A 25,868-nucleotide genomic window follows, 5' to 3' on the forward strand; every position below is an offset into this window, starting at 1 on the left:
ACTAGTGGAAGAAGCTGCCAAGGGAAGCTGTAGAAAGTTTATCAGTGAATTAATTTAGTGCCAAGACTATATACTTATTCATTTTTTATTATGCCTTATAGGCGTAATGAAATCAGTCCTGCCATGTTGCATGACAGTGAACTAGATCTCTAACTTAAGAAGTTCCTTTCAATCAAAATGATTCTAATATCATGAAGTAATTGAATCTGCTACTTTCGCTTAATAACAATAAAGCCCTAAAGCATCTTCAATACTTTTATATTTAAGTAGTTGATGAATATTGTGTTAACATTTGCCTGTATGAAATCTTTGGTTTTATATCAACATCAAGCTGAGTCACTTACTCTTCTTAAGGGTTGCATAATAATGTAATCATGGTCAGTAAGAGATGTTAAATGGAATTCATAGATTTTTAAATCCAGAAGGGACCATTGTGATCATCTAGTCAGACCAACTGTATAGAACAGGCCATAGAACTTCCCAAAAATAATTCCTAAAGCATATCTTGATTTCAATCTTGATTTCACCAAGTTGGAAAAGTTTTTTTATTTTTTTTATTTAAATATCTATGTAAATTGGTGCTTTCTTGCTTGCTTTGGTATTTTGGGAAATCTGAATGAGCAGAAGCAAAATCTCAATATATATATTTTCAATAATATTACTTGATACATTGTATCTTTAGGAGTTTTCCAATTTAGATCACTTTTGCCATTCTGAATAGGCTAATAATTTTAATATGGCACCCAAAAGCGTGAAAGACCCTTCAAAAATATAAGATAACTCTCTGTTCCAAAGAATACTAGATTAAAATATGTATTTTCTAGGGCTGTTGATTAATCGTGGTTAACTCAAAAAAATTAATCACGATGAATCACAGTTTTAATTGCACTTTTAAACAATAGAATACCAATTGAAATTTATTAAATATTTTGAATGTTTTTCTGCATTTTCATATATATTGTGTTCTGTGTTGTAATTGAAATCAAAGTATATATTATTTTTGATTATAAATATTTGCACTGTAAAAATGATAAATAGTATTTTTCAATTCACCTCATACAAGTACAGTAGTACAATCTTTGTTGTGAAAGTGCAACTTACAAATGTAGGGGTGTTTTTGTTATATAACTGCACTCAAAAACAAAATGATGCAAAACTTCAGAGCCTCCAAGTCCACTCAGTCCTACTTCTTGTTCAGCCAATTGCTAAGACAAACAAGTTTGTTTACATTTACAAGAGAATGCTGCCCTCTTCTTATTTATAGTGTGACCAGAAAGTGAGAACAGGCATTTGCATGGCACTTTTGTAGTCAGCATTGCAAGGTATATACATGCCAGATATGCTAAACATTCATATGCCCTTTCATGCTTTGGCCACCATTCCAGAGGACATACTTCCATGCTGATGACGCTTGTTTAAAAAAAAAAAAAAAGCGTTAATTACATTTGTGACTGAACTCCTTGAGGGAGAATTGTATGTCCCCTGCTCTATTTTACCTGCATTCTGCCATGTATTTCATGTTATAGCAGTCTCGGATGATGACCCAGCACATGTTGTTCATTTTAAGAACACTTCCACTGCAGATTTGAAAAATCGCAAAGATTGGTACCAGTGTGAGATTTCTAAAGATAGCTACAGCACTTGACCCAAGGTTTAAGAATCTGAAGTCCCTTCCGAAATCTGAGAGAGACCAGATGAGGAGCATGCTTTCAAAAGTCTTAAAAGAGCAATACTCCAGTATGGAAACTACAGAACCCAAACCACCAAAAAAGAAAATCAACCTTCTGCTAGTGGCATCTGACTCAGATAATGAAAATGAACATGCGTCAGTCCGCACTGCTTTGGATTGTTATCAAGCAGAACCCGTCATGAGCATAGACGCGTGTCCCCTGGAATGGTGGTTGAAGTATGAAGGGACATATGAATCTTTAGTGCATTTGGCACATAAATATCTTGCGACACCGGCTTCAACAGTGCCATGAGAACGCCTGTCCTCACTTTCAGGTGACATTCTAAACAGGAAGCGGGCAGCATTATCTCCTGCAAATGTAAACAAACTTGTTTGTCTGAGCGATTGGCCGAACAAGAAGTAGAACTGAGTAGACTTGTAGGCTCTGAAGTTTTACAGTGTTTTGGTTTTGAGTGCAGTTATATAAGACAAAAACCCCTACATTTGTAAGTTGCACTTTCATGATAAAGAGATTGCACTACAGTACTTGTATTAGGTGAATTGAAAAATATGATTTCTTTTGTTATTTTTACAGTGCAAATACTTGTAATCAAAAATAAATATAAAGTGAGCACTGTACACTTTATATTTTGTGTTTGTAATTGAAATCAATACATTTGAAAATGTAGAAAACATCCAAAATATTTAAATGGTATTCTATTGTTTAACAGTGCGATTAATCGCGATTAAGTTTTGTAATTGCTTGACAGTAATATTTTCTTTTTTGCGGATTTTGCCTGTTACTTTGTATTCACCTGTTGTTTGACTAGATTTGACAAGAACAGATCAAAATCTTTCACTTGATGAAGAAAATAAACTTTGTTTGCAATATGTTGGTTTTGTACTAGGAGAATTGGTAGCATTAACACTGTTTTAACTTTTTTGTCTGTAGAATGATTGAGGAGAGCGGGAAGAGGAGAAGGACAATGGCAGAGAAGAGACAGCTATTCATGGAAATGAGTAAGTCACAGTGTTGCAGATAAATCATCATTAATGTATTTGTAACAGGGTGGCTTATTGCTGGAGTGTGTGGGGCTGGCCAACCCTGATTACTGAAGAGGCATGCCTATGTTGGATAAGGTAATTCCCTATAAAGGGCAGAAGATGGCTGCAGTGAAGAGGGAAGATTAGGCAACTGCAGGAAGTAAGAGAGGCTTCTGCAGGGAAGACCCTAATATGCCGGGGTTTTGGAAGTTGCCAGGGTGTGGCTGCCAGAAGGATGTCAGACTGGGGCAGAGGAAGAGTGCCATGTGGACCATGAGGATTGCTTGAACCACTTCTGTTATTAAACCAGCCCTGTGTGGGGATGCAGTTAGCCACATGAAATGCTGCATTGAGTTCTTAAGGGGCCTGCAAGAGTGGGGTTAACAGAGGTGGAGTACCTACTAAATATGTGGCCACAAGGATGTACTCAGTAAATAGTAACTCCACTACAGCGTTTTTAAAGAAACTACAACAATGTAACCATACCTTTTTTCACTCCAAAGAGAGAGTGGATTTATGGAACACGAGACATTTATAATTTCAGTACTTGCAACCTTAGTGTTAGCAGTTTCTAAGGGAAACACTCAAGTCAGGAAACTCAGCCAGAGTTAAAGTTCTTATGTATCCCTAGTTCTTCCTCCTTTTTACACATGTTTATGGTATTCTTTAATTTACACGATCACCTACTATTTTCTTCGAGTGCTTGCTCATGTCCATTTCATATTAGTTGTGTGTGCTTGCCACATGCACCGGTGCCGGAAGTTTTTCCCTCCACAGTATCCGTAGGGCACTGGCTCTGGCACCCCCTGGAGCGGTGCATACATGCCGCGGTATAAGGGGTGCCACCAGCTCCCCCCACTTCCCCCCAGTTCCTTCTTGCCACCAGTGACGGTGCTGGAACATCTGCTGCTTCGGCTAGCGTTGTCTCGTTCTCTGTTCGTATGAACTCTGTAGCACTTGTAGTATAGTTGTAGGTAGTTGTTGTTACAGTTAGTTACCCTTATAGTAGTTCTTGAAGTTCTTATAGTCCCGAATGAGACTCAGCCGGGGAATGGGGCGTGCCCCGGTCCCAGGCTTTAAGCCTTGCAATCGCTGCAAATAGCCTATGCCTGTCAGTGATTGACATACCAGCTGCCGAAGGTGCTTAGGCGAGTAGCACATAAGCGACAAGTATTGTATCTGCAAGTCCTTCAAATCTAGGACAAAGAAGGAGCGTGATATCCTAATGGAATCCCTACTCACTCTGGTACTGGAACAGCAGTCCATCTCTGCACCAAGCACTGTGGCCTCCGTGTGCAGTGCTCCGCGGGCGCTGTCCATGAGCCAGCACCAGTCTCCTTCCACAGCTCTGGTCAAGAAGCTGAAAAAGACTGGTGAGTTCCGTGTAACCTTTCAAGGGAAAGGAGAGGGCTGGGGGCGAGCCAAGACCTGGGCTGGGCAGTTCAACGCCTCCTTCGGGAAGTCAGGCCCCAGCTCAAGTCGAGCGGTGCAACCCATCCCATACTTCGCCTGTGACTCCAGATAGCGGTGCAGGCCCTGGCCAGCTTCAGGTGCCGTTAATGCCCGAAGCCCTTCAAACAGCTCAGGAGATCCTGATGCTCCCGATGCCACCCACACTGGTTCCAGTGATACCCCGGTCTCAGGGAAAACCTGTGTTGGGACCTATGCATCTGTCCCTGACTCAGCAGCATGGTTCCTCCTCGAGAGGGACGTCCTGCCATTGCTCGACCGCCTGAAGCCGTCACGCCTCAGGACTAGAGAGGCAGGCTCAGCGGAGTCCTCTTCGGTCCCTGCACCGGGGGTATCAATCGAGGGACTCGAGGCATTCCTCACTGGTGGATTGGCACAGACCCTCTGAGGCACATGCCACCTGGCAAGAACTCCGGGACCAGCCCCGACCGTCTCCAACGGCTCGGGCCCGATCGGAGATCAGAGACTGCTGATCGCCGGGCCGTCATTGCCCATCTCCAAGAAGGACATCACTCTACTTAGGAAGATCCAACAACCAGCCCATAGTAGCTCCCGGTCCCATTTTACATCCCGGTACTGGTCGAGTAGCATGAAGTGTGGATCGCTGAACGTCCGCCGCAGATCTGCCGAATGCCATCAGTCCCTGAGACCCCGACCAAGATTCCCATTTTGCTCAGATAGATCGGCTTCTTGACGCAGCAACTGGTACCAGTCAGACGAGCTACCGCTCTGCCCAATCCTGGTCTCCCGGTACTTATACCAGCATGGAGCGAGGTTCCCTGACTGTGGGACAAATCCCGGTACCTGAGGTACTGCCTACATCATCAGCACCGAATTCTGTCCTGTGGCCCCAAGCGCAGTGGCTGGCGCCATGGTACCCGTGGAACCCTTGGGGTTCACCCAACCTTCCCAGGCTGCCCGATCAGTGTCAGGAGCCTCGGAGGCCAGCAGCCTCGATATCACGTTCCCCTCCAGTGCTTGAGGCTTTCAGGGGTAAGACCCCACAGGTGCAGGAGGACCCAGGGGAGCAAGCTGCTGGACCACCAATAGACGTGGAGGTTCCTGTGGCATTGGCATCATCCTCAGCCTCGTTTGGGGATGACATCACAGGGCACCCTCACCCAGTTTCTCAGGGTGAAGCCAAAGTGCACCAGGAACTTTTGAAGAGAGTCACTTCCAATTCCTCTGCCTGACGCCCCAGGTTAGAAGAGCCTCGGACTCTCTATTTGACGGCCTCTGTTCCTCGGCTCCTGCCAGGGTGGCTCTATCCCCTCCTAAAGGGGTGTCCAAAATCACTAATGCCCTGTGACAGACCCCCTCTTCCCTGGCCCCATCTCTAAAAGGGCCGAATGCAAGTACCTTGTGCCAACCAAGGGGCATGAGTACTTAGACTCCCACCCAGCCCCTAATTCCCTTGTGATTGAGGTGGTTAACCACAAGGAAAGGCAAGAACAACCTGCCCACCTCCTGCCCTCCCCCCCCCAAATAAAGACTTGTGGAGACTGGATCTCTTTGGATGTAAGGTTTATTCATCTTCCAGCCTTCAGCTGAGAGTAGCCAACCACCAAACCCTCCTTGGCTGATATGACTTCAGTATGTGGCAAAACATGGCCAAGTTCAAAGAGTTGCTCCCTGAGGCTTCCAAGGAGTTCCGAGCGATCCTTGATGAGGGCACGACCGTGGTGGCCCTCCAGGCAGCGTCGGATGCTGCTGCTGCTGCCCGCACCATGGCTTCCACTATCTCCATGCGGCGAGCCTCCTGGCTGCTCCTCTCTGGATTGTCCACCTAGGCCCAGCAGTCAATGCAGGACTTGCCCTTTGACGAATAAGCCCTATTTGCAGAGCAAACGGACAGCAAGTTGCGTGGCCTCAAGGACTTTTGCACCACCCTGAAAACCCTGGGTCTCTACGTCCCAGCCCCGCTGCATAAGCAATTCAAACCGCAGCAGCCTCAGGGCCAGGGGAGCCAGCCTCAGCAGGGCCAGCCCCACAAACAAGCCAAGGGCTACAAGCACCGCCCAAGCCACTTGCCTCCGGCCTCTGCCCAGTAACGAGCAAGGGGCCAAATGGTTGTTTTGAGGGTGCACCCGTGGGCGACCTACCAGACTATTCCCCGGATCCATCTTTCCCAGTTTTTTCCAACCACCTTCCCCTTTTCCTCCCTGCTTGGACAGCTATAACTTCGGACTGCTGAGTCCTCAGCATGGTGGAGCAGGGTTATACCCTCCAGTTCCTTTCTAACCCTCCTTCCACCACCTTCCCTTCTTCTGATCAATGCAACATCTGAAGGGGTACTGTTCCTTGCCTGCTGCTTCCTCTAAAACTGGTCTTAGTCTGATAGTTACACTCATGATTTTTCCTAGTACTGACAGTAAGATCACACCTCTCTAATTATTTGGATTGGCAGGATCACTTTTCTTTACAATTTAGCCAATCAGTCATCTGATACCTTCTCTTGCTCCCATACCTTCTTGTCTTTTTTTTTTCTAATACTTTGATAGCATTTTTCCTGCTGGCTTTTAGCAGCACAACTGTTATGTTGTCTACTCCCATCTTTGAACTGCCTTAGATTTTTCTATTTCTTCTTTCGGTGGTGGTTCAGTACAGATATCCCATTCTGTCTTACAAGCTGCCGTGTTGACATAGCATGTGTAGAATGCTTGTATCTGAGCAAATGGCAGGGTTCAGCACTTTGTCACAATGCTTCTACCATACTTCCAGCGCCTCTTTGGCATTTGAAGTCAATTCTCTAGTAGCCTTTTTTATTGGTAGCATCGTTGGCCTGATTGTGTTTCCATACAATTTAACCTCTGGTATATCGTTTCGATATCTTGTTTTCTTGACATCTCCTCTAGATGTTGAGCCTCTTCTTTCCAAAGCTTCGCTTATCCAGTCTTTGTGAGTTCTTCGTTGCTTTGCGTAATGCTTTTACGTCTTCCACTTTCTCAGCAGTTGGCTTGTTTACATCTTTTTCTTGGACTTCAATTTAGTTTTAATCTTTACCATTAGTAGTTTGTGATCACTGCCATCCTTGGCAGTTTGAGACTCTAATATCGAATAGTGACCATCTATGCCTTTTTACTGATAATATGGTCAGTCTGGTTTTTGGTTTTACCATCGGGTGAGTTCTGTGTAACCTTGTACATCACTTTGTAAGGAAACCAAGTACTCCCAATAATAAGATTGTGCTTCCCAGCAAATTCTTAACCTTTCCCAGTTATCATTTTCCATCCCGATGCCATGTGGTTGAACACTACTTGTTTGCTTACCATATCCATTACCAGCTTTTGCATTCATATTTCCCATTATCAGAATTATATTGTGATCAGGAATCTCATCTACAGAGCTATCCAGCTATTGAGAAAATTGTCCCCTTCTTTTTCTTTGGCTTCTGTTGGTGCATAACAGCAGTCGCAGTTATGCATAGTTTATTTAGGCCATAATCACCTTTCTGAGTGGATTGTCACAGGCCCTGGTTTCCAGCTGTTAATTCAAGTAACGGTTCTCTTGTCAACTTCTATAGTGACCCCATATCTATGCTTCTCTTGTCCACTTGAATGTTTGCAGTAAACCATAATTTCCAGCTCTTATCTCTCCTGTGCCTAGCCAATGTATTTCCTGTAAGGCAGCAAGGGAAATTTGTAACTTCCTTATCTCCTCCATTACTAGCTTAGTCTTGCCTCGAGTGAAGAGAGTTCTAACATTCCAGCTCACTGTATGAGTAATATGTGTAACTGTTATCCAAAATCTGTGACCATTTCTGTTTGTTAGGCTAGGGATGAAATCAATATAAGTCAGCTTAGTGTGCTATACTGTTTCTATAACAAGTGAATTTTTGATGAAATGGCATGTTAGGCCAGTCCATGTTCTTCAGCTCATGGGAATGCCATATCATAATCTATTGGCCTTTTAAGAACAAGTATCAGTGGTTCCATCCTAGTCTGCTTGCTTTCCAAAGTTAATGAGCTTAGACAGCTTGGATTTGAAATCCAAGACTTCCCTCTCCTACACAGACTTGCCACAAGAGGATAAATGAGCGCTGTTTGCCCTGATTTGAAATCAATTTTCCTTTTCCTAGTTACTCTTGTTTCACAGTACCTTATTCCATAATATTCATTGTACCTCTTCTGGGGCCACCCCAATTCACCACCTGGGATATATGCCTCTATGTTGTAGTATCCCAACATGAGGGAATTTGATTTGGAGGGAAGCATTATTGAAAGTAGCAAAATCATATGGTGTTCCAGGTAAGATAATTGCAATTATAAAAGCTTTGTAAAAAGACTCCTGCAGTGCTCTGAGAATTGGTGGGAAATTAAACAATTGTTTCACGTCAAAGTTTGGTATAAGACAAGGGGGCATGGAATAGCCATCACTTTTCATCCTGTTCTTAAACTGGACGTTAATACATCAGACAAGTTGGAGGGTATAACATTGGATGATCTAGAGTTAAGCTCCTTAGTGTATATAGATGACATATAGCTGACAGACGTGTTTACTCTTTGCTACCTTGGAAAATTCCTGTAGTCAACTTGGACTTGCAACTATTTAGTCGTCTTGGCATTTATTGTATCTTGGAAAAGAGATAATAGATGAAGTTTTAAAGTGTCGCCCCTGGGAAGTCACAGGACAAGTTGAATCTTGTGTACCTAGGAAGCTCGATAAGTGCTCACGGAGATGAGGATAAAAGGAGATGTGCCTTAGCTGCAAGTGCTACACAAAAGTTAATGAAATTATGGACTGAAAAACATTAAATTTGGTACCAAGGTGAAAATTTATCAATGTGTTAACTATTATTCTATGATCTGGAAGCAGCTGCATTAAGGGAAACTGACATCAGAAGGATGGAGGCAGTCGAGATGAGTTCTTCAAAAAAAACTAAAAGATTATGATCGTGGGGTCACTGCAGAAGACAAACCTGATAGGATGCCAAAGAAAACAATGCAAGCACAACCAAGGTCAGTTTGACCTGGAGGCCGACCACTGACTAGATGGTAGGACATAGAATGCAGGGATGTGGCCAGGCTATATTTAATGGAGGAACAAGCTATTGACAGGAATGAATGGCAATGCTGTACTGCGCCTCATGTCTACAAAGACGTTCTGGGTTGAGAAAAATGTAAAATAGTTTGCTAATATATCGAAGTCCCTAGGGGATTTCTTGGAATTACTGACTTTTATCCCTTTTTGGATTATTAAAAATCTCTGCTTGTGGGGTAGAAGTTTTTGTTCAGGGAGTGGACTTGTGTTAGGGGGCTTATTTTTTCACCCTCTCACTTCCCTGGTCCTTCTCGCATGAACAGAGAACAACACTACGTGAAGTCCAAAAGTGCAAACAATTCGATGTTTATTGGGATGAACTTTCAGCAAGCATGATTCCAGTTTCCTTCCTCAGTGTCCCCCTTCCCAGCTCTGACACCACAGAACCCTGCCTGTCTCCCTGTTCCCATTCCCCCCCCTTAGCAAAGCATGATTCCAGTTCCCCCACCCCCAGTCCCTGTTTCCTTTTCCCCTCCCCCCACTTTCTGATTGACTGCAGACTATATAGTAAAACTTGAGTTCTGCTTAGCTATATCTTAACCAATTATTTTACTGAAATTTAACTAATGAATCCTAACACATTGTAACATGGTTATTTAACCAATTGTATCCCACCACCTTAATTGGTTTACACCCAACATAATTAATTATACAGCAGACAGAAACAATTACAGAACCAAACAGAGACCATGCAAATAAACATACAAAACAATACAGAAGCAAGAATTTTACAACTACATCTGTACAGACTTAAGGGTTTTTCAGCTGTGTCTATTGATAAGTGAGTTCTTGCCAGACAGGATGCTATCAAACTAAGTTTCCTTTTACATCTTCTAGGCTCTTTCCTTTCTCTGGAGGTGATAGGAATAGGGTGACCTGATTAGCAGTATAAAATATTGGGACGGGGGCGGAGCAAAAAAAAGGGGGGGGGCGGAGCAAAAAAAAAGAGAGTTTAGCAGGCCCCGGCCCCGCGCGCTGCCCTCCCCGAGTCCCCGCGGAGCCTCCCGCCCCCCGGCCCACCACGGGCCATTCAATGTGCAGTGGCAGTCAAAAAAGCGAACAGAATGTTGGGAATCATCAAGAAAGGGATAGATAATAAGACAGAAAATATCATATTTCCTCTATATAAATCCACGGTACGCTCACACCTTGAATACTGCATGCAGATGTGGTCGCCCCATCTCAAAAAAGATATATTGGAATTGGAAAAGGTTCAGAAAAGGGCAACAAAAATGATTAGGGGTATAGAATGGTTTCCGTATGAGGAGAGATTAATAAGACTGGGACTTTTCAGCTTGGAAAAGTGGGGGCTATGATAGAGGTCTATAAAATCATGAGTGGTATAGAGAAAGTAAATAAGGAAGTGTTATTTACTCCTTCTCATAATACAAGAACAAGGGGCCACCAAATGAAGTTAATAGGCAGCAGGTTTAAAACAAACATAAGAAAGTATTTTTTCCACACAACGCACTGTCAACCTCTGGAACTCCTTTCCAGCGGGTGTTGTGAAAGCCAGTACTATAACGGGGTTCAAAAGGGAGCTAGATAGATTCATGGAGGACAGGTCTATCAATAGCTATTAGCCAGGATGGGCAGGAATGGTGTCCCTAGTCTCTATTTGCCAGAAGCTGGGAATGGGTCACAGGACATGGATCACTTGATGATAACCTGTCTGTTCATTCCCTTTGGGGCACCTGCCATTGGCCACTGTCAGAGGACAGGATACTGGGCTTGATGGACCTTTGTATTGACCCAGTTTGGCCCTTCTTATGTTCTAATGCCCATTATACCAGGTTTGAAGCTACTTTCTCAGTAAAGTGCCCATCCTGGATGTTTACAAAGCTGTTTACATGGTCATCAGTACACCCCTTTTCAAGACACTGCACTGTTACTCAGGCATCCCAGGTTGGTTGTGCACTTTAGTGAATCAGTTTTACAGTCCTTGTTCCAGAGGACTCCACCACCTGAAATAAGAACTGCTAGTATATATGCACAATCATTTGAAGGAGGAAAAAAAGTGTTATCCATACAGTAACTGTTCTTCAGAATGTGTTGTGCACATATATTCCACACCCTCCCTCGTACCCCACTGCTTGAGTTGTTACCAAGTTTGTGGTATGAAGGAGCTGAGGTAATCCCACCCTTTAAGCCCTCCATTACAGACATGACAGGCAGGGCATGTGCACTGCTCCAACACTACTGTTACTAAAAATTTCTGGCACAACCAGAATTTTCCTAAGGAGGGGTCCCAGAGTTCTCTCTCTGTTGCTCTGCTCCTAGTCCTGCACACTCTGATCCCTTCCCAACCCCCGCTATTCCCACACCCAGCCTTGAGCTCTCTGACAGCTGTCCCCTATGCCCAGTTCTGAGCTATCTGATGCTGCCTTTGCACCCAGCCCTACACTCTCCCCCTGCACATCCAGCCCTGTACTCTTTTCCCCAACATTGCCCCACATCCAGTTTTGAGCTCGCCTCCTGCACCCATCTCTGCAATCTCCCTATCCCACAGCCAGTCCTGGGCTCTTATCCAGAGAGGTGGTCAGGATGGAGAGCACCATACCCACCAGGGGCCAGGCAGTTCTGGGACACCCAGACCGCATCCTCCTGTCTCCTCTTCCACAGTAGGTGCCAAAAGCCCAGATCCAATTCTCCCACCCTCCTCGGGACTGGGGGTTGAGGTGCCCATGGGAGTCAAAGGACTGCAAATGCAGGGGTGGGCGATAAGGCGCACAGGGTTGCAATGCCACTTAGAGTTGGCCTGGCCATCTCTCCATTATGCCAGTGGGGAAGGGGCTCTGCTGTTATGACACCTACCTCTGGTCAGGGGCTAATGTGTGGGGGGAGACTGGATCTCCTGTCCTTCTCATCATTGCTCCCTGCTGACTCAAGTGTACTGGGTGCACATACACCAACAGTGGAATGTATCTATGGACAATCCATCTGGGAGAACAGTTGCTATACAGGTACCAAGTAACCATTTTTTCCAATTGTTTTGTCTCTGAAGCTGGCATAAACTAATTAATTTAAAATATATATATCTATTGCCTCACATTGTAATGTGACTTTAATCTCAAAAGTCTTTCAAAAGTGGCATGAACAAACAAGTGTTTGTGGCATTAGAAAGTCTCTACTATTAGTCACTTGGGCTTATTTTCATAATACATGTATGAATTTGCCAGTTGGAAATAATATAGCTATCCCAAACTTGCATCAGTTTATACTGTGCTTTTTCTAACGTTTCTTAAGCGTCGCACATACTAAATTTCTATACCTTGAGGAGTTCACAGTTGAAAAAGACAAAGGTTTAGATTTGATTAACTAGCGCCAAGCAATAATGTACTTGAGGGAAATATTTTACCACATGAATTGAATGTTAAAGAAAAAAGGTTGAAAAGTAAATAGGGTTTTTTCATTTTGATTTATAGGGGCTCAGAATTTTGATGTCATCAGACTTTCAACATATCGGACTGCCTGCAAACTGAGATTTGTGCAGAAAAGATGTAATCGTAAGTCATAACACTGTACACTTCCATAAGCAGCTTGATTACTACATATGTATTTGATTTGGGAATATACTATACCTGCAAGTTTAAAGAGTAAAGATTATATCTTGGCAATTGCGGAAACTATAGTTTAAAACAGATTTTACTTTATTTTAGAAATTAAAAACAGCGATGGAATCATTAATAAAAGATAAGTGAAATTTTAAAAATTAAGGCATGTGCAGTATTTATCTGCACTTCTTGAAATCTTAGGTAAAATATTAGCTGATTATATAATTCACTTACAAATATTTACCATACAGTATGATCTAAGAAGTTAAGTTTTGTAGTATTTTAGTCAGTGTTTTCTCATGCAGTTCATTGATCTTATAGTTCATTAAATAAAGATTAATCCACAGGGTAATGTCTGATAATAGTCTTAACCTAGTTTGAAGAATTAATGTAATTTGCATTATATTTGTAATCTATTGTGTTGATCGCTATGGAGCACAAAGCAGAGTAGATTTATGGACTTAAGAACAAATCCTTCCTTCCCTTGGATGACTCTGGATAAAGTGGAACTGGTGTAATTCAGTTGTGGGGAAAGACAGAGCATGACTTCGGGGACCTGTGCAGAAGGTGTGCAATAGTGTGTGCTGCAGTTGAATCGGGGGATGGTGCACCTGCCATAAAGGGCTACTGCAGCAACAGCCAAAGGGATTGTCTGTGTGGTTTGGGAGAGGATTCTTTTCTCTCTTCTCATTCCTTTGGAGAACCCCTTAATCAGGCTGTGCGCTGAGGACAACAGTTGCCCCTTAATTCATAGAGGTGAGTGAAAAATACTTCCCCTGGATCAGCCCAAGATACTGTTTATTGAATTTTTTGCAAAGCTCTTTATTTTTAGCTGTTACTTGTATAGTTTTTATAACCTATCTTGTTAAAAAGCTTCTGTTTTCAGCTCTCTCCCATAGTTAGTAGAGGATAGGTGTGCTGAAGTGGTGGCTTAAACCTTCCAATATGGTCTCTTTTGTTATGGTTCCATTCGTGATGGCCCAAGGATAAAGTTCTGAAAGTTTCCAGATCAGGGTTTCTATTATGGTAGCTAAAAATTTCTAAAAAGAAAGAAGTGAAGCTGGGTCTCAGCTTCCTCTTAGTAAATAATGATAAAGCAAAATTTGTAATTACTAGGAGGCAAGTCAGTGGTGAATATAAAGCTTGTTCTTATAGAGATACTGTTTTCAGATTTGCTTTTACACCATTTTAGAAGCATAATGTATGTTTCATTCTTGCATGTGTGGAGAAGGAAAGGCTGAAAATCCTCTAGTTCTGCCTAATTTATTTTGGGGTTGCACACAAAAAATATTGACAGAAAAATACCCATTTACAAGCATACATTCTGAAAAATGTAAACCAGTATTTGTTTCAGTCCAATCAAAATATACCATGACTTATCTTGAGAAGCAGACAATGGATGATGGGGAAAAAAGGGAAAGGTCAACAGTGATGTGGGGTTATATCAGGGGTTGACAACCTTTCAGAAGCGGTGTGCCGAGTCTTCATTTATTCACTCTAATTTAAGGTTTCGCGTGCCAGTAATACATTTTAATGTTTTTAGAAGGTCTCTTTCTATAAGTCTATAATATATAACTAAACTATTGTTGTATGTAAAGTAAATAAGGTTTTTAAAATGTTTAAGAAGCTTAATTTAAAATTAAATTAAAATGCAGAACCCCCCAGACGGGTGGCCAGGACCCGGGCAGCGTGAGTGCCACTGAAAATCAGCTTGTGTGCCGTCTTCGGCACGCGTGCCATAGGTTGCCTACCCCTGGGTTACATCATTGATAGGGTCAAAAGAACCAAAAGCATGGATTGACAGCCTTACATAACAATATACAATAAAGTGTATTTAACTTGGCCTGATCAGTGACTCAACACAGAAATCAGACTCTACTGTACTGTCATGTGGAAGATGCAAATTCAAGACTCATTTTGAGCTTTTCACAATGTGGTAGGAGGATCTAAGAACATCAAAATCTGCAACACCAAATTGTTTGAAGAATTTCTCATGTGACTTATTTAAGGTTGAGCTAAAAAGGGAAATAAGTATTAAGCAATGAATGACATATTTGAAGTGTAAAGAAGGCCTGAAACTTCTTTTTGGAAGTCTTGTTTTTGTTTTTTACATTAGAAATTCAGGTTTTGTCTACCTTGGAATGCTGACAAATTGAAAAACTGTTAGGATTATGACAGTGCAAGTACCAAGGAAGTAAAAATCTTATGAAACTAGGGCCTGGTCTAAACAGAAAATCGCACCAGTATAACTAAAGATATGATATTGCCCCAATTTAGGTAAGGCACTGCAATTTCATCTGTGGATATTGCATTAAATTGATGTACGACTTGCCTAAACACAATATACACTCAACTATATTAGTCTGGTCAAAACATTATAACCCTCCTATTGTGGAAACCATTACATCAGTATAAAGGTGCTCTATACTGGTATAAAAGTTGTAAAATTCCTGTACAATAGGGGTTATACCAGTACAATTATTGTGATTACTAAATACAGCACTCCCTATTTGAAATAGTTATACTGGTACAAAATCTGTGTAGACTAGACTGTAGTGTCCACACACATACACAGTTACACCAATTTAACCAGGGCTATGTCTACGCGGCGCTGCAGCGCAGACTTCGGTGCGTTCTTCAGTTCACATCCCCTAGTATTGTGCTCTAACTGTCCCACATGGATGTTGCTGGCGCTAACTAAAAGGTGTCTAGTTTGCTTTAACATAGTCCTCTTTCAAACAAGACTATGCTAACACAAGCTAGGTACCTTTTTGTTCGCAACAGCAGCAATTGTGTGGGACAGTTAGAGTGCAACACTTTGTTGCACTCTCCATTTCACATCCCCGAAGTCTGCACTGTGGTGCAAAGTAGACAAGGCTTAAATTGGTGCAACATCACAACTTAAGTTAAACTGGTGTAACTTGTGTGTGTAGAGAAGGCCTAAGAAGGGAGTGTTTTATTCACAATTTAAAATGCAGGTATTGGGTTCATTAAAACCTACTTAACTGAGCGTATGTCTACAGTAGCAACTGTCCATGTGTCTTGTCCCATAATCCCTCAATGTCCTTGTTTAAAACCCAAAAGCATGGGTCTGAAGGTGAGTGGAGGGTGAGTAAGCTAGTGTGCCTGAGGTGTGTGGGTAAGTACGTGTCTCAGGCTTGGACATGACCTCATATCCATACCAATTTGCAATGTGGAATAAGGAGCTTGTACCAGGTCTCGAGTGTCAGTAGTCCTCCACCCCCAGTCCCACAATGCACTGAATACTTTTCTTCCTGAGTCCTACTCAAACTATAAAGGACCCTGTCTTCCCGTTTTCACCAATAATAGCGAGCTGTGGTGACCATATCAGAACAGGTGTCTGCCACACTCTTTTGATCAATATAGGTAAATGTAGATCCTACTTTGAGAGCAGCTGCCTGGTCCTCCAACTACACTTGGGTGCAGATTAATTTGTGATTGGCGTAGAATGTCCTCCATAACTTTGCCCAAAGCAGAAGGAACATGTATTTCAGGAAATTTCACAGAAGATCAGGTGGACGTTGAGCTGACTCCGGCCCATTCCAGGAAGGCATCAAGCACTGGAGGCGTCTGTACAGGAGGGCAAAAGGCTAGAACAGTTATAAGAACATAGGAAAGGCCAGAGTGGTCAGACCAATGGTCCATTTAGCCTGGTATTCTATCTTCCAATAGTGGCCACTGCCAGATGCTTCAGAGAATGAACAGAAGAGGGCAATTTATCGAATGATCCATCCACTGTCGTCCAGTCTCAGCTTCTGTCAGTTAGAGGTTTAGGGATATCTGGAGTATGGGATTGTGTGGCCATCTTGACTAATAGCCATCAATCGACCTATCTTCCATGAACTTATCTAATTCTTTTTTTGAACACAGTTATACTTTTGACCTTCACAGCATCCCTTGGCAACGAGTTCCACAGCTTGACTGCACTGTGTGAAGAAGTACTTCCTTACATTTGTTTAAAACCTGCTGCCTATTAATTTCATTTGGTGATCCCTGGTTTGTGTGTTATGTGAAGGAGTTAAAGAAGACTTCCGTATTCACTTTCTCCACACGATTCATTATTTTAGAGATCTCTCGTATATCTTCCCCCTTAGTCGCCTTTTCTAAGGTGAACAGTCCCAGTCTTTTTAATCTCTCCTCATATGGAAACTGTTCCATACCACTAATCATCTTTGTTGTCCTTTTTTTGTATTTTTTCCATTTCTAATATATCTTTTTTTGAGATGGAGTGACCAGAACTGCATGCAGTATTCAAGGTGTGAGTGTACCATGGGTTTATATAGTGGCATTATGATATTTTCTGTCTTATTGCCTAGTCCTTTCCTAATGGTTCCTAACATTCTATTAGCTTTTTTGACTGCCGCTGTACACTGAGCAGATGTTTTCAGAGAACTATCCATGATGACCCCAAGATCTTTCTTGATTAGTAACAGCTAATTTAGACCCCATCACTTTGTATTTATAGCTGGGATTATTTTTTTTCCAATGTGTTTTATTTTGCACTTGTCAGCATTGAATTTTATCTTCCTTTTTGTCACCCAGTTTTGTGAGATCCCTTTGTAACTCTTTGCAGCCTGTGTGGGCCTTAACTATCTTGAGTAATTTTATATTATCTGCAAACTTCTGCCACCTTGCTTTTACCCCTTTTTTCAGTCCTGTATGGAACAGCATATGTCCCAAACCAGATCTGTGGGGACCCTGCTATTTACCTCTCTCCATTATGAAAACTGACCATTTACTCCTATTCTTTGTTTCCTGTCAGTTACTGATCCATGAGAGGAATCCCATGACCGCTTACATTTTTTAAGAGCCTTTGGTGGGGGACCTTGTCAAAAGCTTTCTGAAAGTGCAAGTACACTAGATCACCTTTGTCCACTCCCTCAAAGAATTCTAATAGATTGGTGAGGCATGATTTCCTTGTACAAAAGCCATGTTAGCTCTTCACCAATGTCATGTTTGTTTGTGTCTGATAATTCTGTTCTTTACTATAATCTCAACCAGTTTGCCTGGAACAGAAGTTATGTTTACTGGCCTGTAATTGCCACAATAGCCTCTGCACCCTTTTTTTCAAAAATCTGCATTATATTAGCTGTCCTCCAGTCATCTGGTACAGAGGCTGATTTAAGTGATAGATTACATACCAGAATTAATAGTTTTGCAATTTCAGATCTGAGTTCCTTCCGAACTCTTGGGTGAATACCGTCTGGTCCTGGTGACTTATTATTGTTTAATTTTTCAATTTGTTCCAAAATGTCCTCTGTTGACACCTCAATCTGGGACAGTTCCTCAGATTTGTCACCTAAAAAGAATGGCTTGGGTGTGCAGTTCTTTCCCATATCCTCTGCAGTGAAGACAGGTGCAAAGCATTAATTTAGCTTCTCTGCAACAGTACTGTCTTCCTTCAGTGCTCCGTTAGTACTTCCATGGTCCAGTGGCCCTACTGGCTGTTTGGCAGGCTTCCTGCTTCTGATATGCTTAAATAAATTTTGCTGTTTGTGTCCTTATCTAGTTGTTCTTCAAATTCTTGTTTGGCCTTCCTAATTATGCTTTCACACTTGACTTGTCAGAGTTTATCCTCCTTTCTATTTTCCTCACTAGGATTTGACTTTCAATTTGTAAGGGATGACTTCTTTTTGCTTCTAAATGCCTCTTTTACTTGAGTTTTTAGGTATGGTGGCATTTTTTGGTCCTCTTGCAGTTTTTTTATTGGGTATACATTTAGTGTGATCTCTATTACGGAGTTTTTAAATAGTCTCTATGCAGTTTGCAGGCATTTCACCCTTCTGACTGTTCTTTTTTAATATCTATTTAACTGGATTCCACATTTCTGTGTAGTTTCACTTTGTGAAGTTAAATGGTACTTTTTGGACCAGATTGTGTGCTCTACTTAGGACTAAATCAAAACTGGCCTCGCCCCTTGTGTGTTCTAGGACAAGCTGCCCCCAAAAGCAGTCATTTAATGTGTCTTGAAATTTTATGTCTGCATCCCTTCTTGAGGTGACATGTTTCCAGTCGGTATGGGGATAGTTGAAATCCCCTATTATTATTATTATGTTTTCTGTTTTTTTGTAGCCTCTTTAATCTCTCTGAGTATTTCACAGTCACTATCACCATCCTGATTAGGGGGTCAATAGTATATCCCTACTGCTAAACTCTTATTGTTCAAACATGGTATATCTATATAGAGATGCCATGCAACAGTTTAATTCATTTAAGATTTTTATTTTATTTGACTCTGCTTTCTTTCACATGTAGTGCTACTTCCCCACCAGTACGACCTACTGTGTCATTCCAATGTATTTTGTACCCTGGTATTACCACATCCCATTGATTATCTTCATTCCACCACGTTTGTATGATGCCTATTATATCAATATCCTCATTTAATGCCAGGCACTTTAGTTCACCCATCTTAATATTTAGACTTTAGTTCACCCATCTTAATATTTAGACTTCAAGCACTGGTGTAAAAGCATTTGTACAGTTTGTCAGTATGTCATTGTCCAATGGGATGCTGATGAGAGCCAGGATGAGGAGGCAGCAGGGACTACGGAGGATGTCCCAGAAGACCCAAAGGATGAGGTGCATGTGTCTTTTGCACCTTTACCTAGACAAGCTGGTTGAGGAATCCCCCACCCCCCGACAAACTTGAGGAGGACCCCGAGCTGTGGCAAGAAGCGGAACCTGAGGCTGGTAAGTTACAGTGGACCCCCATCTTCCCAGTCAATATCTGCTCTTGTTCTGGTGTTACATTGCTGATTTTAAGCCCAATGCTTGCTCTGCTCAACCCAGAAATATCCCCGAGCAAGACACTGCTAGGAATCAATTATTTGTATTGATTTCTGATGAGTCAGTTGGGGGTTAGGAGTCACTAGTATGCATTTGGCTGAAGCTGTGTCTTAAAAACAGATTATTAGAGAAAAATCACTGTGCCCTGTGTGTGTACTTTTCTTGGCGAGCAGTCAGGCAGCAATGATCTTGGGACTGTGTGAAACGGGGAAAGGGAGCAGGTAGATTTACCAAGTTCCTGGTTGAGTATAGGACAATTGTAAAAATTGTAGAAAACTTAGTTTGTCTAAAGCTAATAACAGTTGTCTTTCATCCCTTGGAAGATTACATTGTTTCTGTACTTTTATCACCCAACCCCAAGCTTACTGTCCTCTTACAAAACTGAGCCATGTGGAATGTGGAGAAGGTTTTGAGATGGAGAGGTGGCCTGTGGAAGGGGAAGGGAATACTTTGAGGAAAAGTTAGTCACAGCAGTCCTTTCTCCCTTGGAAGATTGCAAAATTTTTCCTGTCCAATCCCTGGTGTCTTGCCTCGCCCCACACTGAGCCTTGCTGCTCAAGCTGGGGGAAATGGAGGTGGGAGAAGGATCCAGACTGGCAGCTGGATAAACACAGTGTGCGGTCCCTTTGCAGTGGAGAAGTGAGGGGCTTGTGGCGCTGATCTGAAACTTCAGAGAAGGAAATACAGTTATAGTATCTGTCTTTCCCTCCATTTCACCATTGCTAGATAGGCACAGGGGCAGAATTCTCTGGTGATACCGGGGGTTGGGGATGGTGCTATATGTTGTGTACATCTCCCTTTACACAGAAACTCCATATGTTAGCTGAGAATATAGTCAATTTCCAGTTGAATTGCCTCTTAGTCCTGTAAGTATATTTCACCAAATTTCTGGCATAGCAGAAACACTAGCTAGGTCTTGAGGATCAGTAGCAGTGTTGCAAATCTGCTTGGTCCACCTTCAGAGCTACCCAAACCCATCCATTCAGCAATATGTAGAGGGTTGACCATTAGCAGAAAAGTCTTTTGCATAGATTGCTGGATCTTCTCCACAGGACTGCAAAGCCATCTCTTTTCTATTCTGGTACCTTGAAAACTGTTACATTCTCCAAATGGTCGCCAGCCTTTAAAGAATAATTTGCATACTGATAACATAGCCCCTGAAAGGAAATGTTCCTTCCCTGCTTTGAGACACTATGAAAATTTTAATTTTTTAAAAACATTAGTACATTTTTCTTACCATTCATAGCCTCTGCTCCTTCCTCCTGGTATGAGAACCAAGGATAGTATAATAGTTGCATTCATGGAATGATGAAAAGTATCATAAGTTGTGGCCTTCTACAGCATAGTTATTTATGTGATCGGAATTTCTCAGCTTCTTCCAAAGGAAAAAAAAACACTACCCTTGTCTTTGAATTGGCAGGACCTTCATTTCCTGAGAGGGAATCCATTCTGTCAGGAGAGCAGGCGCAGCACCTCAGAGACAGCAGGGGCAGATGGAGAAGGACCCTCAAAGAGCTACTCAGAGAGATGGACAGGAGGAACAAGGAGCAGTCTGAGTTCCTCGGGACGTGAGAGGATTGGTCTCCCCAGTAGGAAGACACACTGGTGAACTGGTTCATGAGGAGGAGGCAAGCCATAGGAAAAGGGAGCATTCCCTATTGGAGAGGCTCATAGAACTGGTGGTTGACTGAGTTCGGGGTCTGCTTGCTGCCATTGCCTCTGCACAACCGCTGCCACCTCCTTCTCCAGCTGCTGCCCAGGGTACAGCTGAGCCAGAGGACCTAACCCCCAAGTGACCAGAAGGAGACAATGGACCCTGCAAGATTCCTGGGACAAATGCTGTCCACTGTTATCCAAAACCCTTTTGCTGGGGGACACCCCTGAGCATCCAAGAAGGGAAAGATGAGCTTGCAGGAGTCCCTGAATCCCACCAAGTGTTATCGTTATCTTGACTTGTGTCCTAAGTATAATGAACATCAGATATTTTTAGGTTCTTGATTGGGCCTCACAATTCACAGCACATGAATTGCAATGGTGTAACTATCTGGTGCTATTATACTACAAACACTTTTCTGTCTGCATCCCCCTCTTCCTCTGTTCAGAAATATCTGAAGGCCCAAGGATATATGCACATGATGGGGAAGTGCAGTTAGTGCTCTGTACATAGAGAAATTATTAGTTCTCGGTGCAGCAGAACACGCAACCTCAGTGTTCTGGGGCTCGAGGTTTGGTGCAAGTTCCTAACACAGCTCTATAAAGGTCTGGTTTATCATTCAAAAGTTCCTTGTTCTAAAGCCACTGCTGGTCATCCCAGGTTTCCAAAATGATGTGATCCTCCAACACTTATTTGTTCTCCTGCGCCAGAAGTGATGGTCCACTCCAGGATATACTGTGACAATACTGGCATTCACCATATCTATACCATATGAGCTAAATTACTTTGTCATTTAGCAGCAAGGTCAGCAGTCTTTGATACGTCAAATTTCTGCCCAAATTCCACTTATTATCTTGCTAAACACCTACTCCACTGCATAACTGCTTATCCTCCAATAAGGCGCAGGAGCAGATCCACATCATCATACCATTGCTCTGTTTTCCATCGACTTCGGCAGGGAATAACAGTGAGGGGAGACGTAATGAGGATCTGCAATTGCCAGATTTCTCAAGGTCGGGGACAGTATCTGGAACACAGAGCAAAGTGGTTTCTAGAGGGTCTCCCCGTCTGCACTGTGCCCTGGGATACTGCCCCTGTAATGGTAACACTAATGTTGTGTAACAGTGGCAGCGTGGATGTGGATAAACACATGTACCTAACATTATATTTGTGTCCTGTACAGCATATGTGGACACTTGGCATAAGTATGGAGAGCATGCCTGAGTATGTACATATCTAGTGACTGAATATGTGTGCCAACGTAGACGTAACTGAAAACGCTTACGAGAAAAATGCTTTGAGGATTTATTTTTCATTTCTGCTTCAAGAGCTTAGAAAATTCCAGATTTATATTAATCATTCTAGAAGTCATACAACAAAAAAAGAAGACATGACACTGTTTACTAAGGGAAAAACAGTCAAAGAACAACCTAATACTGAAAACAGTTTTTACTTCTCTTGGAAATTATTTTCCTATTAGTTTTATTAACATTTATCACAACTTAGTTTCTGTACATGCACTCCTTTATTAGTTCAAAGGCCACTTGGTGTTGATTACACCCAATGTACAAACATTAAGTCCACATACAAATCCCTGTATTTCAGAATGGTAGCTGCACCTGGCAGTCAGCTTTGGTTTCATGCTAAAGCCCTGACCATAGACTGTTTAGTAGCCCAGGCCACAAAGGGCATGTACCATCTACCTGTTTTCCTTTCCCCTCCCTGCTCAGAATGGCAGCATGGCGCAGCCACACCTCTACCCTCTACTCTGTTCCAACAGCATATTCAAATAAAGAAAAATTCAAGTATGTGAAATTCAGTAGTTTGAGACGAAGTTACAGAGAAAAAAATGATTAGTATTCTCAGTTTACATAAGGTAGACATGGGTATTGCATGCCCATAAAGGTTCTAAGACTATAGCTTCCTGCTGATATTGAGAGAGAGATATATGCCCTGTAACACACATTTGTACAGGAAAATAAGTTTGCCTTAGGAATGGTATATCCGTACAACTCTGAATGGCTTTTTACAGGGTTCAAACAATCAGTACAAAACCTGGTGTATTTTTCTCTGCATGTTGGCTACTACTTATTACCCTATTAATCTCTATGTGCTTACACATTGATTATTTAATAATTTCTTCTAGTATCTTTCCAGGTATTGAAGTTAGGCTGACTGGTCTATAATTCCCTGGATCCTCCTTGTTCCCCTTTTTAAAGTTAGGTACTATGTTTTCCCTTTTGCAGTCCTCTGGGACCTCACCCATCCTTCATGAGTTCTCAAAGATAATTGCTAATGGTTCTGAGCTTGCTTCAGCAGCTCTTTAAGTACCTTAGGGTGAATTTCATCAGGCTCTGCTGACTTGAATACATCTAACTTATGTAAATATTCTTTGACCTGTCTTTTACCCATATCTACAGGGGAGGTAAAGCAGAATCTAAGACTGAGAAATGGCTTGTTGTTTTTTTCCTCTGGAGATTATGGGGGATAGTTGCACAGTCTTTGTCCCTGCTATGGCTCGCTGTTCCCTTCCAATTGTGTAGCATTACGCTTCACAGCGTAATTTGCTGGTCTGCCCTTTGCCCTTTTGAATAAGGCCATTCTCCACCTCCTACTCACCCACCTCAGAGTAACATCAATGAGAGTCAGAACAGCCTAAAGGGGAGGTATAGGGGATTACTATTCAGCTTTCTCCCAGATGCCCTATGATACTACATAAGCACCCCGAAGGCACAGCCTAAACAGTGAAGCAAACCAAGAACATAATTCCCAACCCCCCACATCCTCCAAGGCACAACTGTAAACCCAGATAGCATATATTGCACATCCAAAAATCCCAATCTAGCCCTCTTCATGCACATACCATTTATAATCTCTGAGCACCCCCCCCCCCAAGAATGGGAAGAATCTCAGGAAAGGGAAATGAAAAATAGCTGTTTAAAAATATTTATGATAGCCTTGGGAATATGAATATAACTGCTTGTTGTTTTTTCCCTCTACTCCCCCAGCTATGGCACCTGCAGTGGCCAGACCTGCAAGGATGGGACCTTTATGAATAGCTGAGTGGCTGGATAACTTAAAGGGAAGAAACAGAAAACTGTGGAGGAAATGTTTCCAGACCTCACTGCAGAACCCCCAAATTGAACACAGCAGCAAGCTGGAGGTCTGAGAGGAAAAGACAGGGAGATATCCGAGAACGTTCTGCAGTGGCCAGAGACCGCGTTGCCATGGCAAAAGACACAGTAGAGAAGGACATATATGCAGCAGCAACTCTTGGAGGCAATCCAGAATCAGAATGCTCAGCTGCAGTGCATGCCGGTAGCAGGCACACAGACAATCCAGTGTCCTCAACCAGGACCCAGCCATGTTCTGCAATCCCTGGACAGTACAGGGAACACAGGCATATGTTCCCCACAGCCCCTAAACAGCCATTCTACCAGATACCATTCCCCACTCCAGCTGAAACTCGAGGCAGTGAGGACAGTTTTACCTGAGAACCCAGTTCTTTTAGACATGTAACGACCCTGATACTTAGAGCCCCGGCATGCGACCCCGAAAAAGCAGAAGAAGAAGAAGAGGCAGAGGCAAGACGTATGCTTGCCTGTGAACTGGAGCATACCCATTCTTGTGTTTTCCCCTCCATTGCACAGTGTCACTTTAAAGAAGTATTTCATTGTTTTAATTAAAGGTTCATTTCTGCTTGTTACACAATACATTATTTAATAATAAAAAACTATTAAAAATTCATTCAAAGTTATTTGGTAATGCATGGTACACAGAAAAATTGTTACTTTTCCATAAGCCATGGGTTTTTATAAAAAATATAAAGACACAGATGCAAGATGAAATAAGAAATGCCGCCCAGTTAGTTCTTATTTGGTGTATGCAATCCAGTTAAGCCACGCCACACCATGCCACAGTGTTCTTATTAGCTATACAGACGCTCCCTGACTTACGAAGTGTTCCGTTCTGGAACGCCTTGTTTAACTCGAATTTTGTGTAAGTCAGAAACGTATACCGGACCATTACACCAAAAAAACCCAAACCCTCCTATTTCTGGCTTACCGAACTTTTTTTGTAAGTGCGGATTTGCGTAAGTCGGGTTTGCGTAACCCGGGGGGCATCTGTATTCAAGGCCACACATAGAAGGTGCTGCAGTGTTCATAATTCATTCCCCACTCTCACCTGGATAACAGCTGTACATTTTCAGGCCTGAGACCAAAAGTAAAAGCAGTAAGCATCCCTGACAGTACTGCAGGGCTAGTGCAGTACAGATCTCAAAAAAGTTTGCCTTCACCATTTTGAAATTCTTTTGCCACTGCTGATCATCCCAGTTTTGCGGAATGATCCTTTCCCACTAATCAATGCTGGTTTCTTGAGCTCAGAAACGGCAATGCATAATGTGAAGCGGCTCCAGGAACAGTTCCTGTAGTAGCAGTTGCTCGGGGTTCTCCTCCTCCTCTTTCCTCTGCTACTGGAGAAGCTGCTGCTGCAGTCACATTATCTGCTTGGTGGTACAGTGTGCAAAGTCCAAAACTGAAGCCACCTGGCTTCAGGAACTCAAGAAGCCCCAATAGCTTCTGCACACTCGTGGCTGCTAGCACAGTGGCGCAGATCATTGTTGGGT

The 25,868-nt window shown here is 42.6% G+C and overlaps 1 protein-coding gene across 6 annotated transcripts in view; it reads left to right on the forward strand.

Annotated features, from left to right (window-relative positions):
* Window positions 1–25,868, forward strand: part of DTNB (dystrobrevin beta) — a 350,654-nt gene that overhangs the window by 25,121 nt on the left and 299,665 nt on the right. For all 6 annotated transcript variants that reach the window (XM_054022674.1, XM_054022675.1, XM_054022676.1 and 3 more), the window contains 2 exons: window positions 2,622–2,689; window positions 12,649–12,729. In XM_054022674.1, coding sequence (XP_053878649.1) covers window positions 2,623–2,689; window positions 12,649–12,729 — 148 coding nt within the window. In that variant the 5' untranslated portion in view covers window position 2,622. The remainder of the gene's footprint in view (window positions 1–2,621; window positions 2,690–12,648; window positions 12,730–25,868) is intronic.

The sequence above is a fragment of the Malaclemys terrapin genome, chromosome 3 (assembly GCF_027887155.1).
Source record: "Malaclemys terrapin pileata isolate rMalTer1 chromosome 3, rMalTer1.hap1, whole genome shotgun sequence".
Taxonomy (NCBI): Eukaryota; Metazoa; Chordata; order Testudines; family Emydidae; genus Malaclemys; species Malaclemys terrapin.